This window comes from Dama dama, chromosome 29 (genome assembly GCF_033118175.1).
Source record: "Dama dama isolate Ldn47 chromosome 29, ASM3311817v1, whole genome shotgun sequence".
Taxonomy (NCBI): domain Eukaryota; kingdom Metazoa; phylum Chordata; class Mammalia; order Artiodactyla; family Cervidae; genus Dama; species Dama dama.
In genome coordinates, this window is record NC_083709.1 from 68770005 (window position 1) to 68788993 (window position 18989).

At 45.7% G+C, this 18989-nt stretch overlaps 1 protein-coding gene across 1 annotated transcript in view; it reads left to right on the top strand.

Moving 5' to 3' along the window:
• The window catches only part of LOC133048703 (stimulated by retinoic acid gene 6 protein-like), a 40483-nt gene that overhangs the window by 4621 nt on the left and 16873 nt on the right, over positions 1-18989 (top strand). Inside the window, exons 2-6 of the mRNA XM_061132490.1 lie at positions 8668-8743; positions 10535-10632; positions 11746-11876; positions 15908-16028; positions 17611-17656. Coding sequence (XP_060988473.1) covers positions 8668-8743; positions 10535-10632; positions 11746-11876; positions 15908-16028; positions 17611-17656 — 472 coding nt within the window. The remainder of the gene's footprint in view (positions 1-8667; positions 8744-10534; positions 10633-11745; positions 11877-15907; positions 16029-17610; positions 17657-18989) is intronic.

Below are 18989 nucleotides of genomic sequence, written 5' to 3' on the forward strand. Positions count from 1 at the left end.
TCTACATGAGGGCCTCAGAGGAGGCTGGCAGCTCTGGAGGACAGAGGGGCCATTCTGGGCAAGAACTGCTGTGTTCTGCCTGCCCCGCCCCCCAACCTGTAGCGTGGAGCGGGACACTGGTCACGGGCCAGGTGGGCAGAGCACTCAGGCTACTGGTTAACCAGGCGAAGGACTTCAGTCCACTATGTGACCAGGAGCCCAGGGCAGGGGAGCCCCAGACACTCGCTCACCTAGCAGGGGGCCAGGGACGCCAGTCAGCTGCCCGTGGACGTGCACTGGGTTGGAGCTGGGGGTGGGGGCACTCAGTCTGGAGTGGGCTGACCCCAGATGCTCAGGGCAGAGTAGCAGATGGGGTCTGGCGTTTGAGGAGGTAGAAAGAGTCCCTCTGCGACCCAAGAAAGAAAACTTTCCTTTGGTCCAAAAGCAGGGAATTGCACCGAAAGAATAGATTATCACACACAATTTACAAATAACAAATATACAATGATCTTTCTTGCAAACTGCACAGACCCAATTAAATCTCACAGAATGCTTGCATTGATTTTTGCCAGAACTCTTGTATATGAAGTCAACCTGCCATTGACCCATGAGTTTATTTCTGACATGAGTGTTGGTTGATATATTTATTGACATTAATGAGTAAGCCAAACCTGCAACAGTGGAAACAAGGTGTGAGTCAGAGTTTCATTTGCCAGAAACTCCTTTTTGGATGAATGAGATAAGAATTTTAAATTCTAGAAGAATACTTCCTTTTTTTTTTTTTTTTTTTGCTATTCATAATGTAATGGCTACAAACATGTTTAAATTTAATCTGCCTTGTTAATATTTTCTCTGTCACATTCTAGACAGTCTCAGAACATAAATCAGAGCCTGATTTGTAGTGCTCCTCCATCTCCCTGGTATAAATACTCCCAGCCCGGCTGATTTCAAGCTCACGATGTGATGTTGCTGAATGGAGGTGTGAAGGGGGGCACGGGAGTAGCACAATCCACAGCACAGAGTTTTCATTCTGCCCGTGTAACAGATAACCTCCAGAGAGAAATCACAGCCAAAGGTAGCAAAGTAATTAGGAGGTGATGGGTTTTCAGGCTTTACTACTTTCCTTTTGAATAATTTACTTAATTATACATTTGTATATTTTAATTTTTACCAGTAGTGGTGTTTACAAACTGGCTTGCAAAATTCCTGATGATGTGACAGTCCTAAGCTGGCACAAGCCAGCTTGAGCATACTAGCACATCTGCCTCCAGCTCCAGGCAGGACTAGGAGGAGGCTGTGTGTTAGGGGATTGAAGGGATTCACAAAGCTGAGGCTGGGCAGACCCCAGAGGCCCTGGCACACAGGCTGCCTCATTGATTGCTGGAGGCATCACACGGACAGGCATGCTCACGCACACACACGCACACACACACACACACAAACATACTGCACACACCTCTTCCTCCTTCTCAACCCTTCTCTGCGCTCAGCAGCGGGAACCAGTTCCCTTTTTTCTGCCCCCAGGGTGGCCGGTGCCGCACTCACAGAGCACCTTGAGCTGGACTTGAAATAACCTGGGCTTTGGGACGTTTTCTGCTCACTGGTCCTCTTTAGACCTCAACTTCCTGAGGGGCAGTTCCCATGGAATTTAGCAAACATGCCCTAATCCTGTGTGTGCCAGGTCCTGGGCTGGATTTGGGGTCAGAGATGAGTCAGCCACAGCCCGGAAGGTCAGCGAACTCTCGGAGCTCTGAGGAGCCACGTGAGCTAGCAGCAGGGGCTGGGAGGATGGTGTCATGCAGCGGTGCCTGGCTCCCAGCCTCGCCCCTCCTGGGCCAGTTAGGAAACCTCTCCTGGCTCCAGCTCCTCATTTTGAAAAGGAGTTATTAAAATCTGCTACTTGTAAAGACTACATAAGATAACGCAAAATAGCAGAATTCCTAAGGAGATGGTGATACACAATAGTGACATCAATCGATAAAAGCGATTATCATATGTATGATGACCGTAGAGTGATAACCTTAGGACCAAAGGAAGCAGGACTGTGGGGCGCAGAGTCTCGTTTCTGCCCCCAGCAGGCGATCTGCACAGGAGTGTCAGAGAAAGAAGTTAGAAATGCAGCTGACCTGTGCTCTAGATGGACCAGTTCTGTGTCTTTGCTTGGACTCATCCTCATTACTTTTTATTTTCAATCTTAATTTTTTTTATTTTGTATTTATTAGATAATTTTAAATTTTTCTATCTTTTTAATTAATGAGAGATTTATAATTTATACCCCATCATAGAACAAATCTTGCATGTTTTCACTTTATGCTGATTCTTGGACAGCTTCCCTTCAGAATGGTGTTTTATCTGCTCTGGGAACTGAGCAGAAAACCTCCAGTCTTTTCCCTGATTACGAAACCCAGTCATTCATTTAGAGTATGTTTATTGCTGTCTATTTTGTGTTAAGCACTGTTCTAAGCAGTTGTCAAGCACTACATCTATGCAGTACCCTTGGAAAATTCAGGAAAATCCCTTTTAAAAAGTAGAATGGACTCAAATGCCACTACACAGAGATAACCACTCTTCACAACTTGGGATCATATTGTTTTATAAGATGTTTCCCTTAACAATGTATCACAAACACAGTTCCAAGCTGTCATCTGTGAAAATTAGATTTTCTACACTTGGGGGTGCTGTGTTTCGGTTCACCCCTCAGCAGATCTGCCCCAACAGCCCTGGACCCATTAGGAAGTAGTGTGAGTTTCACAGATCACCAGCCCAGGTTGGATGCATGAGACAAGTGCTCGGGCCTGGTGCACTGGGAAGACCCAGAGGGAGCGGGTAGAGAGGGAGGTGGGAGGGGGGATCGGGATGGGGAATACATGTAAATCCATGGCTGATTCATGTCAATGTATGACAAAAACCACTACAATATTGTAAAGTAATTAGCCTCCAACTAATAAAAATAAATGAAAAAAAAAAAAAAGGAAGTAGTGTGTTTCAGAGACCAAGAAGGGAGGTCTCAGTGGCCTTCTAACTTGGGTTGACCTCAAGTCAAGGTCACCTGTTCATGCATGGATAGAGCTCTTATTTAGAGAGCTCTGCTCTCTACTCTCTCTGAGCTCACCTGCATCTAGCCACTGCCAGACTCTCGTCTCAGCCCTCCAAGCAGGAGACAGGTCCAGCAGTGAATATGTGCAGGCAGAGTCACCCCACTGAAAGAGTTCTGTGGGTCTGTATATTCTGACATGAGAAATTGCCCTTCTTTAATAAAAATCTTTCCCTTTCCTTTATTGATTAAATGAAGAAATCAATCAAATCAGACAACTTTAGTCTGATCCCATTTTTGCTTGAAACTACAGGTTACAAAAACATAATTATGGAAGGGAAAAGGGCTTTTATTAGTACTTTTTACATTTGTAAATATTCTGAATATTTTACAATAAGCATAATTTACATTTAAAATGTTAAGCACACATAGGAGGGATGGAGGGAGGAAGAATGAAAATTTTAGCATTCTAGTACATGTCCCCAGTCATCTCTCTGATTATTTCCTTAGTGTATGTTTTTTAGAATTAGAATTCCTAGAAGTGGAATTGCTATATTTTAACAGCTCTTGGTATATATTGCAAAATTAATCCTCAGAATGGCTATTTCTCCTTGCACTTTGATTACCAGTAAATGAATACCAACTTGTCTTGACTGTCAGTGATTCTGAGTAGTCCTGTCAGTAGCTCCCGCTTCAATAGATAAGACAGGGTCTTCCCTGGCGGCCCGGTGTTGCCCTAATGGCCCGGAAGCGAGGGACGAGAATGAAGACAGAACACGAAATCTGGTGCAATGGGCCAGGGGGCCTACAGCCTCTATTGGACTGAGGTACAGAGTCCACTCTGAGCCCAGCTTTTATTCCTAATTGCAGACTACAAGACTCTTTTGATCTTATCTTTCCCAAGACACTACACTGACATAGTCCAGATCTCCTTGTTATTACCCCAGGCCGCTCACTTTTGGGCTAGTCTTGGGAACAATCAGCAAGTGCGTAGGCAGCATTCAGGCCTGACGCTAACCCGGAGTTCCAAGGTCCATGCTTTCAGGATCCCAGTCACACTCCCTTCTGGGTCTGGCCTTGGGGTTTGTAACAAGGAGATTATTGTTAAGAAAAACATGAAAGATAATCATTAACACAGCTTCTTAATATATGCTGTTTTTCCAGGTGCTATTTCTGTGGAATTTCTCAAGGCTGTGAAAGTACATTGTTAGAAATCCCTACTACATCTTCCCCCCTTTTGGTTTTTCAGGAGTAGATACACCATCTGAGCAACTTTTTTCTTCATCACTTCTCAGATGGTTTTTCTCGTGCATCTGAGGACTAGACACAAAACAGTTAAAAATATACATCCTGATTATAGTACCAAGCAATCCTCCTCCTAAAGTTTTAATCCACATCACGGGGTTAAGTTTATGTAAGCTTTCCTCAGTTTCTGCAAATAAATCAATTTCTGGGAGTAATTGTAAGTAAACATTCTGCATATTAGAAATAGTAGCCATAGTTGGGAAATATCTAAGGATAGATTATTATGAACATGTCCTCTCAAATGTTTAAATAATCGATCCCAAGTATATGCACTTTGATTATATTTATGAGGTGTGACACAAAATGAAGAGATATTCCAATCACACTGAAGATGGATTTGTAATTTTAGGTTTTGTACTTCGTCCCCTAGTAGAACTGCATTTTCTAAATCAACCAGTCGTTCATTAATTTCTTGGTCTATGTGGGTTTGACTTCCCCGGGCAGAACTGCATCTTGGTGCCGCTGCTGGACAAACGTAGTCGTTTGTATAGTTTATTGATGCAGTGTCTCTCCAGCTACTGCTGCGCTCGGGGCTATAGCAGTAATTCCCACAATAGCTGCTATAAGGAGCCCATTAAACTTTTTGGAACGTTGTAGTACTTTCTTTATAACCTTTAAAAGAGCATGTGTTTCAGGAGAGCCTTCCCAAGTTCTGGTTTGATTTACTGGAAGCCATATTCCCAACCTCCTTCTTAATAAAACAAATGAGTGATTAGAATTATAAACTGAAGAATTTAAGCAAGTATATAATTTTCAGTCCTGGCAAGAAAGTTCTTGTACACTTTCACTGACAAAAATTGTTCCTTTCAAGAACACATAAGAATCTCTCACACAAGACTGACTATAAAATGTCCAGTTTGTACTGGTATTAAATGTCAATAAATAATGAGTTTTATCGGAATAATGTCCATCCCAAATGTGGAATTTTTTAAGACTTAAAGCCAATCTCCAAATCTCTCCTTGCCCTCTTCCTTTATCCAGTTGTGGGAATGGGGCTGACAGGCCACAAACATGCCATATAATTGGATGATCTGAATGAGTGGTAATATTAATGGTCAAAGACTTTATGCACCAGCCAATGCAGCCTTTTGTGAGGATCGCAGGACTGATTTTGATGAGAGCAATTAGAGACTGCATACCCCTGAGGGGATCAGTCCCATACAATTCCACAGGAACCATTATTCAAAATTACTCCCTCAGTCCAGTAGAGGCTGCAGGTCCCCTGACCCATTGCACCAGACTTCCTGTTTTGTCTTCATTCTCATCGCTAGCTCCCAGACCATTAGGGCAACAGTCCGGTGGCTAATATTCCATGCTCCAAATGCAGGGGACCCAGGTTCGATCCCTGGCCAGGGAACAAGATCGCACATGCCCCAACATAGAGTTGACATGCTGCAGCTGAGGATCCCACATGCTGCAACACAGACTGAAGACCCTGCGTGCTGCAGCTAAGACCCCGTGCAGCCATGCAAATAGATAGACATTAAAAATAGATAAGGCAGCATTTATCTTAATTTCCCCTTTTATTACTAGTTGAAATTTTAAGAATTTGTTGAATATTTGTATTTTATCCCTTGCTGGTGGCTTACTGTTCTTTGGACAGTTTTGTTCTTGTGTTTCAATTTTGGTCTTTATTTCATTTTTTCTTTTCCTGTGGCTTGCTGGAGTGATTGAATTTTTATTTCTTCATATTCACTTTTGAGTACATTGATTTGCTTTCCATTTATATCCTTCTGGTAGCTTACTGTGGACTTTTGACATACGTACTTAGAATTATATTTTACTTATAAATCCTAGAAAAATAAAACAGATTTCTACACCATCCTCCTAAACATGACAAGAACTTGGTCATCATTTCACTTCCCTTTATATCCACATGTGTTCCTACCCTTCCATGTGAGGTATCATCTGGTATTTCAACTCCAAATGGACATTTCAAACATTTTATTTCACAGTAATTACTTATCTAGATATTTCCCCCCTAACTCCTATGTTTGTTGTTGCTTTTAAATTCTTCCCCTTCCTCCTAGATTCGTTTTTCTTCTTAATTGAGAATTTTCTCCAGTATTTCTTTTAGAACAGGTCTTTTTGAGTCCTTGTGTTTCTAACAATGTGTGTGTTAATATATATTTGTCTGTGTTTAAAATTCTGTGCTTGGGAATAATGGGAAGTTTTGCTCATTTCTTTGCTTATTATGACTTTTTGCATCCCTCTACTTCCTCCTAGGGGGCTTCCCTGGTGCCTCAGTGGTAAAGAATCTGCCTGCAATGCAGGAGATGCAGGTCCAATCGCTGGGTCAAGAAAATCCCCTGGAGAAGGAAATGACAACCCACTCCAGTTATTCTTGCCTGGGAAATCCAATGGACAGAGGAGTCTGGCGGGCTACCCTCCATGGAGTCGCAAAGAGTTGGACATGGCTTAGTGACTAAACAACAACTTCCTCCTAGGTTCATTCTTCTTGTGGACAATTTCCTCTGTACTTTGTCTCAAAGAAGTTCTGTATTAGCTTCATTTCCTCAGGAGTAAGCGCCTCTGTCTGTTGAATTTTTGGCTCCCTTTTAAAGTGTAATCTTTCCTCATGTTTGATGGTTCTGGATTGGGTGCTTATCTTTGTGTTGGAGCTTTCCACGGGGATATTTATTTGGGGTGTGGGTGGCAGCTGCTGCAGCGGCTAATACTGAAGTGTGCTGAGGTGGGAGGCACCGATGGATGGGGTACCGCAGCAGCCGATCTTCATCCAAAGAGCCTGGTCCCTCCCAGGTGCCACCTGTGACCTGAGGCACTGCTTTTCTCTCTGTGACGCATGTATACTATTCCCAGAGAGATAAACTCCTTGCCCCTGGCTGGTCAGCATGGTGGGAGGACGCTTGGGTCTGTGGCCCCCCCAACTCTTCATTTTGTGGTCTGTCAACAGCCCCCACCTGTGTCAGCGTCTTGCATGTGGATGCAGAGCCCTTTTTTCGTGGTCACAGTCTACCGCCATGCTGGTTAATGCTTTTTCTCTTTGATCTTGTCCTAATTGCACTCCATCATTCAGCATCTTCTGGTAGTTTCTATGTACCTGATAGACTTCTTTCCTGCTTTCAAATATGGCTATTTTTTCCTTTCTTTAAAAGTTTGAGGCTCTTGTATAGGATGGGGAGATTGATGTATGTGCTCAATTTACCTTCCAAAAATAGAATTCTGACTTTTACAGTCCTACCAAATTTATAACAGCATGTGTCCCCCCCACCACTACCCCACCACTTCTAGGATATTTCACTCATATGGTTTAGACATCACCATTAGGAGGGTCTGCAGGAGACAAGAGATGTGAGTTCGACCTCTAGGTGGAGAAGATTCCCTGGAGGAGGGCATGGTAACCCGCTCCAGTATTCTTGCCTGGAGAATCCCATGGACAGAGGAGGCTGTCAGGCTGTATACGGTCTACGGGGTTGCAAAGAGTCGGACACGACTGAACTGACTTAGCACCCACACACACACGTGATGTTCATGGGTTCCCCTGAGAAGTGCTCTTCCCTGAGACTTCTGAGGAGAAATCTAGCCAGGAGGGAAGTCTGGGGAATGGCCAAATGGATGCTGCAGGAGTGGGGCATGGAGGGTGAGCGTGTGCCGAGGTGGTGCAGTGCAAGTCAGAGTGATGAAGAGGAGCAGCTCCCTCTCGAAGAGGGGCCACAAGCCTGCCGTGATGTGGTTCAGACGTGAGACCCCAGCGGCCCTGTCCTGCAGGCTGTGAGGTCTGGAGAGGACAGAGTCCACAGCCTGTCATCCAGATGACTGCTGTCCTGCCCCAGTAGCCCAGCAGTGAATCAGAGTGAGCAGATGCTTCTTGACCTCTGATTATGAAAGACCATGTCGAAAGACCGCTTTCCTGTGAAGTTTCTAGAGCTTAAGTCTCAGGACCTCTCACTTGCAGGACCCCACCAAGGCTCTGGGAGGGCGGGAGGCACCTTGGTTAACTGTTTACATGGTGATGTGTTTTCTTTAAAATATGAGCAGGTAAGATATTTTTGTAGTTCTATGTGAAAAGGACATCCAAATGATAAGCTTTGGGCTCCAAGGAAAGCTGAATCTGTCCTGGACTATGTCACCAAGAAAAGGAGTTAGAGCCAGTTAGTAGGACAGTTGTATAGATAATTAAGCTGGAGAAAGAGTTAAGAAAGAAGATTAATCCACTTAGGGAAGACACATCACAGGCGAGCGGCACTGGCTCAGAAAGTGACGTTAAAAAAGATGAGATGATCTCAGTGGGCTACAAGTCAGATTCCTGACAGTGATGCTCGAGGCTGAAGGGTCAATGACCACAGCCGTGACTGGTGATGTGAATGAGTGTTTTGGCTGTTTTTCAGGACCGGGAGGCTGAACGGCACTTGTGACCGCTCGGTGGACATGGAGCTCTTCCTGCATTATTCCCTCATCCCGTCAGTAAGTGAAGGCAGGGGAGGGTCATGAGGGGAGAGGGGGGGAGCCACCCCCCATACACAGGCATCCACAGGGGTCTGAGGAGGTCAGCGGAGACTTGCTGTCTCATATGAGGCACCAAAAGCACAGGCAGAAGAAGGCTTCGAAGGTCCCAAGAGTCGGGAACACTGACTTGTAGGGAAGTCAAAATAGGTTTTTCTGAGGAAGCCATGCTGGAGCTAAGGTCTGTTGGAAGACGTAGTAAAGAACATTTCAAGCACAGGGGAGAGCTTGTGCAAAGGCTGCGTCGGGGCAGGGAATGTGGAGAGTGTGGGGGGCTAAGAAGGCAAGTGGGGCTGGGGTGGAGAATTGAGGTGCAAGTATCTGGGGAGGTGGGGCAGGGCCAGGCCCTGTGTGAAGGAGTTTGTCTTTGCTCTAAACACAGTGGGGAGTAATTGGAGGATTTCCGGCATGAGGATGGTGGGATCAGATTTATGTGTTGAAATGGTTACTCTGGTTGCAAGTGGGGATCAGGTTGGAGGCAGGCAAGAGAGGAGGGAGGAAGGACCAATGAGGAGATGGTTGCACAGGTCCAGGTGAGGTAATTTTACGTCATCCTCGATGATGGTGGTCAACTCAAGGTGTTCAGGAGGTAGGAGCAGTAGGACCTACTAACAGGTTGGCTAGAGAGGAGGGAGAGGATGACGCTTCAGCTTCTGACTTGCACAGTTGGAAGGATGGTGGTGTTTGCCATTCACTTGTTGAGGGAAATTAGAAGAGATCCAAGTTTGGTGCGGATAAAGAAACAGGACAGGGAGGAAAATCACGAGCTCCATTTAAGACACTGAATTTAAGAAGCTTTCAACACATCAGAAAGAAATGCTAACTGTGTGGTTGGACATACAATTCTGGACCAAGTCTGGGCTTGAAATTCAAGTTTGTGAGTCTTCTAGGTATTTGGTGGCCAGGGAAAGCGTGGACATGGGTAGGATCACTGAGGAAGAGAAGGCCAGGGAGTAAGAGGAGTGGTCCTTGGAGTGAACTACTGTGAGGACCTCCACTTCTAGCAGCTGGGTGAAGAATGATCCAGCAAAGGAGACTGAGAAGTACTGGAAGAAAACCAGAAAAGTGTGGCTGACAGAAGCATAGAGAAGAGAGTATTTCAAAGAGGCGGAAAAGGTCAACAGTGAATGCTGCTGAGAGGTCAAGCAGACCTGGCTTAATGTTTACGTTTGGGTTGAGCGACAAGGTGGTAATTAGCGACTTTGACCAGCACTGCCTCTGTGGAGTGATGGTGGTAGAAGCCAGGTTAGGGGGCTGAAGAGCAAGGGAGAGGTCAGGAAATGGAGATGGTGAGTGTTGATCATTCTTGGGATACTTCTAGCAAAAGGAAAACAGAAAAGGGGCATCAAGTATCGAAGAGATGACTGAATCCACAGGAATAAAAAGCAAAGAAGGATTTGCTTCCTTAACAGTTAATAATAACTTTAACAGATAATAATAACAGTTATTATCTGTTTTTTTTTTTTTTTTTACAGAAGAGGACACTGAGATTCAGAGAAGTTAAGTCTCCCTTCAAGCCAGTGAGTGGGAAAGAAAGATTTGAACCCATGTCCATTCAGGGCAACACAAAAGGAAGCTCAGTACAAAACATCCTGGCAGCTCCAGGGCACACACAGCCAGCTCCCTGAGTCTGGAGTTTGAGTCCTAGACGTTCTGAGTGCTGGGCTCACCCTCACACTCCCCTTCAGTCAGGGCACAGAGGGTCTGAGGATGAATACTCCCTGATGGCAAACTCATCTTCTCTTCCTGTAGCTTTTCATCATCTTGGTCTTGTCCTTTCTCCAAAGAAGAGAGCAACACAGAGAGAGAGATGACACTTACCTTCTGCGGAACCGCTTCGGAATGATCATGTGAGTTGAGCCAAGGTTCATAACTACAGCCTGGGGTACTCTGTGTTGGGGACCAACACCACTTGTAAGGCCAGGCTAACTCCTAGCTACCTCCCCACCATGAACAGCCCTGCCCCTCCCTTCCACAACCCACCCAAGGCCCAGAGAGTTCAGAACCCAGTTCAAGCCATTGTGCCCTCAGCACCCAGGGCTGCCCAGGTGTGCTGAAAACATCTCAAGCAGGCTCAGCTCACTGTGGGAAAGGCCCTCCCCGGCTCAGCACCGTGGCTCCTCCAGAAAGCAGAGGGGGGAGAGTTCCCTGTCGCTGGCGGCAGCAAGCTTCCTCGTTGGGATGGAGGCAGGAGACGTGTCCCAGGAGAGCTGGGGGTCCAGGCAGCTTTCAGGGCCTTTCTGGCTCTGCCATTCTCAATCTCTGCTCCCCTTACCACATTTTTCCATGAGTTCTAATTTTCACATCTCTGCCTCCTCACTCTGTAGTTAATAGTAATGTTGATGATACAGTTGGCATTTATTGCACGATGACTGTGACCCAGGCACTGAACCATCGGCTTTAACTACATTACTCTGATGAACCCCAACAAGGCAGAGGTTGTTGTCCTCATGTGATGGATGAATGAGCTCAGGCTCAGAGAAGTGATTCACTTGCCCATTTTGCTCGTAGTCATGGCTGCTGATGTCCTTGCTTTTGCTCCCTAGACTTGAAACTTCTCCAGGGCAAGGATTTTGTCTCCCTCCCTCCAATATCCTGAATCCACATCTAGCCCCAGGATCAGCACAGAGGGCCTCAGGATATGTTGTTGTTGTTTCGTCACTAAGTCATGTCCAACTCTTTTGTGACCCCATGGACTGTAGCCTACCAGGTTCCTCTGTCCATGGGATTTCCCAGGCCAGAATACTGGAGTCGGTTGCCATTTCCTTCTCCAGGGGGTCTTCCAGACCCAGGATGGAACCCACATCTCCTGCATTGCAGGCAGATTCTTTACTGCTGAGCCACCGAGGAAATGAATAGTTTACTAATCAATAATTCCTCCCCAGCATGGGGTAGTTAACTTTGGAGATGAACTGTGGGGATGAGTCACTTCTGGCTTCCTAACTTGTTTCTCTTATTCACAGACCTCTGGACTTTGTGGGCACTTTTAGTAACCGATGGTCCTATGGAATCGCCTTTGGGGCCACAGCCAATAAGGTCATGTTCTTGTTCTCAGAAGGTTATCAGCCCCTGCTGGTCCCACAGTGGGCCCAAGGTACACGCGCTGCCTCACACCTGCTGGGAATTTCACCACGGAAATTCTTGCTCAGAGACCAGTGGCAGGGGTTCTCTGGGGTCAGGGGACACAGCATGTGGACTCTCAGCATTCTTTTCAGCTTATTACTTACCCAAGGTCAATGTGGAGCTCACAGAGTTTCAAAGCTCATTTGCGGGAATTTTCTCCCAGTTAGATTCAGAGGTTCTTCAGCCATAGTAGAATGAAAGCTCAGAAGGTAGGTTCACTGTAACCCGCGCTAAACACCTCTCCTGAGTGATAGCTATGACTGCCTTCTTGCTATCAGTAAGCACTCAGATGCTTCCTCAAAGAACAGTGCTTACTTCTCTGGCCATTGATCTGAGGTGTCTTTGTTCCCCATGCCCTGGGCTCTCCTACGGTTCAATCATCTGTAATCTAATGACTCCCAAACCTCTCCTGTCCAGTTTGGTCCTCCCTCCTGAGTTCCAGTCCTCTATGAGCAAACGCCTACAATATCTCCTTAGTTTTTAAGAGTTTTTGATGGAAATTAAAACCAAAATGACACATCTCTTAGAAGTGTATAAGTTAAGCTTTGGCTGATGTTTCTTCTCGTTGTTTAGTCACTCAGTCATGTCTTTTGCAACCCCATGGACTGCAGCCCACCAGGCTCCTTTATCCATGGGATTTCTCAGGCAAGAATCCTGGAGGGGGTTGCCATTTCCTTCTCCAGAGGATCTTCCCAATCCAGAGATTGTACCTGCGTCTCCTGCGTTGGCAGGCGGATTCTTTACCACTCAGCCACCTGGAAAGCCCATGGCAAATGTTTACATCTATGAAGTCATTACTACAATCATGATGGTGAACCCCAGAGTTAACTTTATCCCCTTTGTACTCTCTTCTTCCCACCTGTGTCTGGTCATCACCCCCAGCCTCAGGCAATTGTATAAATGAAATCACATGTAATGCACTCCACCCCTCCTTGGAGGGATAATCTGTTTTCTTTCACTCACCAGCGTCATTATTTTGAGATCCATACCTGTTTAGCATGTATCAGAAATCATTCCTTTTTCATTTCTGAATAATGTTCCACTATATGAATAGACCACAGTTTGTTTATCCATTCACCAGTTGACAGACATTTGATTTATTTTCAGTTTTTGGCTATTACAAATAGAGCTGCTAAAAGGACTACAAGTCCTTGTACATTTCCATTTTCCTTGGGTAAATACCTATGAGTGGATGTCTGGATTATTAAGACCTTGAAGTAGATTATATTTTTAAAGAAACTGTCAGACTATTTTTCAAAGTGATTTTTTTCCAGTTTTGATTACCTTCCTCAGTGTATGAGAGTTCAGTTTCTCTTTGCTCTTGACAACACATGGTCAGTCTTTTTAATTTTAGCCATTCTAAGAAGCATGTGCTGCTGCTAAGTCGCTTCAGTTGTGTCCGACTCTGTGCGACCCCATAGCCGGCAGCCCACCAGGCTCCCCCGTCCCTGGGATTCTCCAAGCAAGAACACTGCAGGGGCATCTTATTGTGGTTTTAATTTGTACTTTTGTGATGACTAATGATGTTGAGCATATTTTCATGCTTATTTGCTATCCCTCTACCTTCCTTGATGAATTGTCTGTTCAGTCTTTCGCCTACTTTAAAAAATTGGGTTGTTTTTGTTTTCTTATTGTTGAATTTTGAGAGTTTTTTTAAAATAAAACCTGTATATAAGTGCTTTATCAGATGTATGAATCGCAAGTATTTTCACCCAATCTGTGACTTGTGTTTTCATTCTATCAACAGTGTCTTTTGAAGAGCTGCCATTTACAATTTTGAGGAAGTCTAATATTTTCATTTTTCTTTTTATGGTATCATGTAAGAGATCTTTGCCTAAGCTAAGATCACTTAGATTTTCTTATTTGTTCTTTCTAGAGGTTTTAGTCTAATGGTGTCTTGCATTTAGGTCTATGATACATATTAATTTTTTACTTATTGTGTAAGGTGTGGATTGAATTCCTCCTTCTTTTTTTTTTTTTGTCTTTGACTATCCATTTATTTACAACACTACTTGTTGCCAAAACCTATTCTTTGCCCACTAAACTGCCTTTGCACCTTTGTTGAAAATTGATTGACTGCACATGTGTATGGGTCTATTTCTGGGCTCTCCATTTGGTTCCACTGACCTGCAAGGTGTGAAGGTTCCAATTTCTCCACCTTCTATCCAACACTTGCTATTTTCATTTTAAAAAGATATAGGCATTCGAGTAGGTGTGAAGTGCTATCTGACTGTTGTCTTGACCTGTGTTTCCTGGAAAACTAATATGTTGAACATCTGGCTGGGCCAGAACATTGTTCTTGCTTCATGGCTCAAGGGTTCCCTCTTCTGTTTTCACAAAGTGATTTTATGTATGTATCCTCATTATAACCGTACATTTTCTGAGTTGACTTCTTCCCTCCACTGTTGTCTGGACTCACTAGTTCCCAGTTCCTAATGTTCTTATCCTTTTCATTTTGAATTCCTACTTCCAGCAGTTTCTCTGTCACCCTGGGCTTGTCCTGGGAGGGGACTTGGATATTTAGTATAGTGAGTTCATGGGTTGCAATAGATCCAGCATCTTCAGACTTACTAACACCAAGGTCTGCTGATTCTCACCTGTGAACCATGACCTTCAGCACCTTGCCCATTTTCTGCTGTTATTTCAGCTTCAATATTTCAGCTGTGAGTATCTGTTGGCAATTTTGGTTCTGTTCTTGGGCTTTCAAAGATCCTATTGTCTGCTGTCTGCTTCCTCTTAAACTGATGTTGATATCAAATGGGTCTTGTCACTTAGATTTGTTGTAAATGTTTGTGGGTTTATGGTTTTGCTGTCTTATTCACTCTGTCTGCTTTCACGGTGGGTGAATTCGGGTAAATTTTAAAATTATTCTCTTGCAGCTTCTAACCTCACAGCAATTATTCCTTTTATATTGTCCCTTACCTGCCCCTCCTCCACCACTCACATTCACAGAAATACTGACCACCCATAACCAACCGTCTCCCATCCTTTGAGTGAGGAATGTCCTTCTTTTCCTCCTTCTCGCGATCCTACAAACTCCTTGTATTTCATGGCCTTGCTAAATGTCATCACCTCCAGGATGCCTTCCATCATACTCAGACCCTAGGTGAGGTCCATGACTTCCTCTTCTTGCCCTCATAGCATGTTGAATATGCCTCTACTATCATACATATCACATCACTTACTTTCCTCCTTGTCTTCCCTATTGGATTGTAAGTATCTCAAAGCAAGAACTTTGTTCATTCCTTCTGTGTCCTTGATGCCTGGTCTGTGCCCCAGCTCAAAGCAGACACTTAGAAAGGACACCTTGCCCAATTACATTTTGGTGGTGGTTTAGTTGCTAAGTCTTGTCCGACTCTTGCGATCCCAAGGACTGTAGCCTGTCAGGCTCCTCTGTCCATGGGATTCTCCAGGCAAGAATACTGGAGTGGGTTGCCATTTCCTTCTCCAGGGGATCTTCCCGATCCAGGAATTGAACCCGGGTCTCCTGCATTGCAGGCAGATGATTTACCAACTGAGCTATGAGGGAAGCTGTTAGACCATCTCAGAACTAGTCAGTGACAGCATTAATATTATCATTGCCTTAAGGGTACAGTGTATCAATATAATACTTTACAAGAGGTTTTAAAACACAGGACATCCCTGCTCCCTGTGTTGCTATGGTATACATTATGGTGCTTTACTTGCACTGATTGTTTGTTCATTTATGTTGTCTGTTTCTGCCCATCATACTATGAGCTAATCAAGCCCAGGGACCAAGTCTTCTTCATCTCAATAGTTAGCCCAGTGCCTGGCATGGAAGAGGTGCCAGGAAGGCTCTGTTACGTGAATGCATGACAGACATCCCTGCATTCCTCCTTGGGCTAATCTGGGACTTATTCACTCATCTCCCTGAGTCCTGAGATCTGTGACTGCAAGTCACACGAAGCCCCATAGCTGCCCTGAGTCTCCCTGGAGCTTGTGAGAAGAGAACTCACATAATCTCTGGCCCTTCTCTCCCAGCCTTTGTGCTTCTGATCGGAGGCATCGAAGTTGGCCTGTCCCACTTCCCCTTTTTCGCCTGCCTCTCCTCGGAGTTCGGGCTGGTTAGCTCCGTCCTGGGCTTCAGCTACTCTCTTATCTGGTAAGATGGACTCTTCCTGCCTCCCCTCCAACAGTTTGTTTGGCCGTGGCTAAACTCTGGGCAAAGTGCTTGTGGTGACCTGAGAACTCTCTTGGAGGGCACGTTGCCCAGAACTGAGGCTCAGGGTGGGAGGGTGGAGTGACTGGTTCCAGGCCCACCGTGGCCCCTCCTTGGGACTGCACTTGAGGTTTCAGAAGGTCAGTCTGCACTCTGTCAGTTCCACAAGAGCCTGCTCATGATTAGAATATTCCCGGAAGTCAGGGTTGTAGAAAAACTCACTTCTGTCAACTGCCGTCAGCTAGACCCACAGGTAGAAGCAGGAGTCCCACTTGGATGTGATTTCTCCTTGCTGTTGTCCCTTCCCTGGGAGCCCAGAAGAAAGTGCAGGGGCCTTAACGGGGAATTTGGGGCCATCACAGTCTGGCCTTTCCCCGTCTCTCCATGCCTGTCGGTCTCTAGCACACACCTCCAGTCATGCAAGGCTCCTGAATCCATTCCTTCATCCATCCACTTCTTCATTTAGCAAATATCCTACTGTGATCCAGGGAATACACTGGAAGACAAAACAGACCCTCATGGATCGTGCATTCTGGCCTCTTCATCTACATGTTGCTCTTCCCCGTGTGGAGCATCTTCCCCACTTGGCTCAGTGATAGGTATATGCTCATCCTTTATGCATCATCACCCCTAGATGTGGGAGCTTTCTCACCCTCCTCATGAGCTGTGTGCCCTCAGCTCTGATACCGAACCAGCACAGAGCTGGCCCTGGAGAATATTACTGGCTGAGTAATCCCATGAACACGTCTACTTTCCAGCCCTCAAGCTCATCTCATTGCCCACAACCCCCTTACTGGGCTCATTCCCCCACAGCATGTGCTATGGAGCAGGGGTCCCAGACCTAGTGTGTAAACAAATGGAGGGAGCTCTCAAGCAAAGGATACCCTGAAAGCTACAATTCCAGAGTTTGTTAAATGGCTTGCTAATCAGTGGCTTGATTTTAAAAAATTAGAAGTCAGGGTATTAAGAGTTAGACATGGAGTAAGATCATCTTAACAGCCTCTGGCAGACTCTGAGCTGGTGAGGAAGAGGTGGCCAGAAGCTCTTAGCGGCTTGTGCACCATAGGCCCATGGGCACCAAGACAGTATGACCAGTTCGGGAAACCCTTGAGGCTCGTTCCCCAGAGGAGTGTTTACAGACAAGGCCAGGCAGGAAAAGCCTCAGCCCCAGGGTTGGGAGACTTGGTCTTGGCTCTGAGTGTGACTCTAGATGAATCCTTTTCCCTCTCTGGGCTTCAGTCTCCCCACCTGAGTGATGAAGGGAGACAGGAGGAGAACTCTCTGAGTCTCCCTGCTCTGCTACTGTGCATTCCAAGACTGTGTGAGGACGTGTTAAATGAATGGAGCATGCATGTACCTAGGCATGAGCTGGGTGCCTGATCTGGGTAAGATGTACACGGAGTCCTGGGACCCAGTCCTCCCAGAAGGATGGGGAGAGGACTCCAGGCAGGTGCAATCTGAGCTGTTTCCATGGGGGCTGTGCTGGGAAGGACCCCAGGACTCCAACCCTGTTTCTGCCCTGCAGGTTTGTGGTCACCATCCTTTACATCGTACAGTGTCCTCACGGGCAGGTGAGTCCCCACTGAATCGTATTTAAGTAGTTCGGTCCTATCACTCTGGCCAGCTCGCTGTGTGACCTGGGACCTTTCCCGCTCTGGGCCCCAGCTTCCTCATGTGGACCCAGGGGAGCTGGAGCCATTCATGATGCCTCCATTTGCAGAGCAGCTTGTGTTGGTCAGGTGTCATTCACGGGAGATGTCCTCACAGTTGATGCCCAAACCCATTTTACAGGTGAGGAAACTGAGGCACAAGTATGTTATGTAACTCTTCAGAACCAACAGATTTGGGAGTTGAGACCAAGTCTGGCTGACTTCAAAGCTCCTTTTTTCCCATTCCTGTGTGTAGCCTCAGTTTCTCTGTCTATAAAATGGGACAGGTGGACTAGATGTACCCCTTATTGCTTTGCTATACATCCTCTACCCCAGAATCATAGGAAGCTGGTTTATCTGTTCAGCCCTATTCCCAGGAAAGTAAGCAAGATGAAAGAGAGGTATCATGTTGCACCCGAAGGCTTACTAGGTGGGAGAGAGGAGTTCAAGGAGGCCACCTGGGCCAGGAGCCCATGGGAGTGTGATAAAGAGATAAAGGGGTGTGATGAAGAGAGTCTGGGGGGAACCAGATCAGAAAATGAGGTGTGTAGGTCAGACCTTCCCTCTGCATCACTCCACCAGGATTAAGGGTATTCTGGTGGATCTCTGTCCCAAAAGAAGCCCTTCTTCACACTGCTCACAGTGCCTGAGGTTCCCGAGCACAGCTATTTTCTTTGGACTCTTGGAGAACTTTCAATCTTCCAGAAGTTCTCTTGTAATTCAAAATATTCATGGTTAATTGGAGGAGACAGCAGGGTCTTACTTCTGTGCTCAGAATCTCTAACGCCAAGAACTGCTACATGTCAGACATTGTTCTAGACTCAGTCCCAATCACTAACTGGAGAATTCTCAAGATACTCAGCAGCCACTGTGTTAGTGCCATTCATTCCTGGTTTGTTGGTAGGAAAGTAAGGCTCAGGGGCTGACATGACTTAATAATTAATAATCATGGGACTGAAATCCAGACTAAGGAAGTAATAAAGACCTGGGGTCATGTTTTCAGATGTATTTATGGAAACATTGTTTATAAAAATGAGACATTGGAAAGAGTCTAAAATGTCAAATTCTAAGGGGAAATTTAGATAAAATTTGTGTGCTATGTGCTAAGTCACTCAGTCGTGTCTGACTCTTTGCGACCCCATGGACTGTAGCTCACCAGGCTCCTCCCCCATGGACTGTAGCTCACCAGGCCCCTCTGTTCATGGAATTCTCTGGGCCAGAACACTGGAGTGGGTAGCCATTCCCTTCTCCAGGG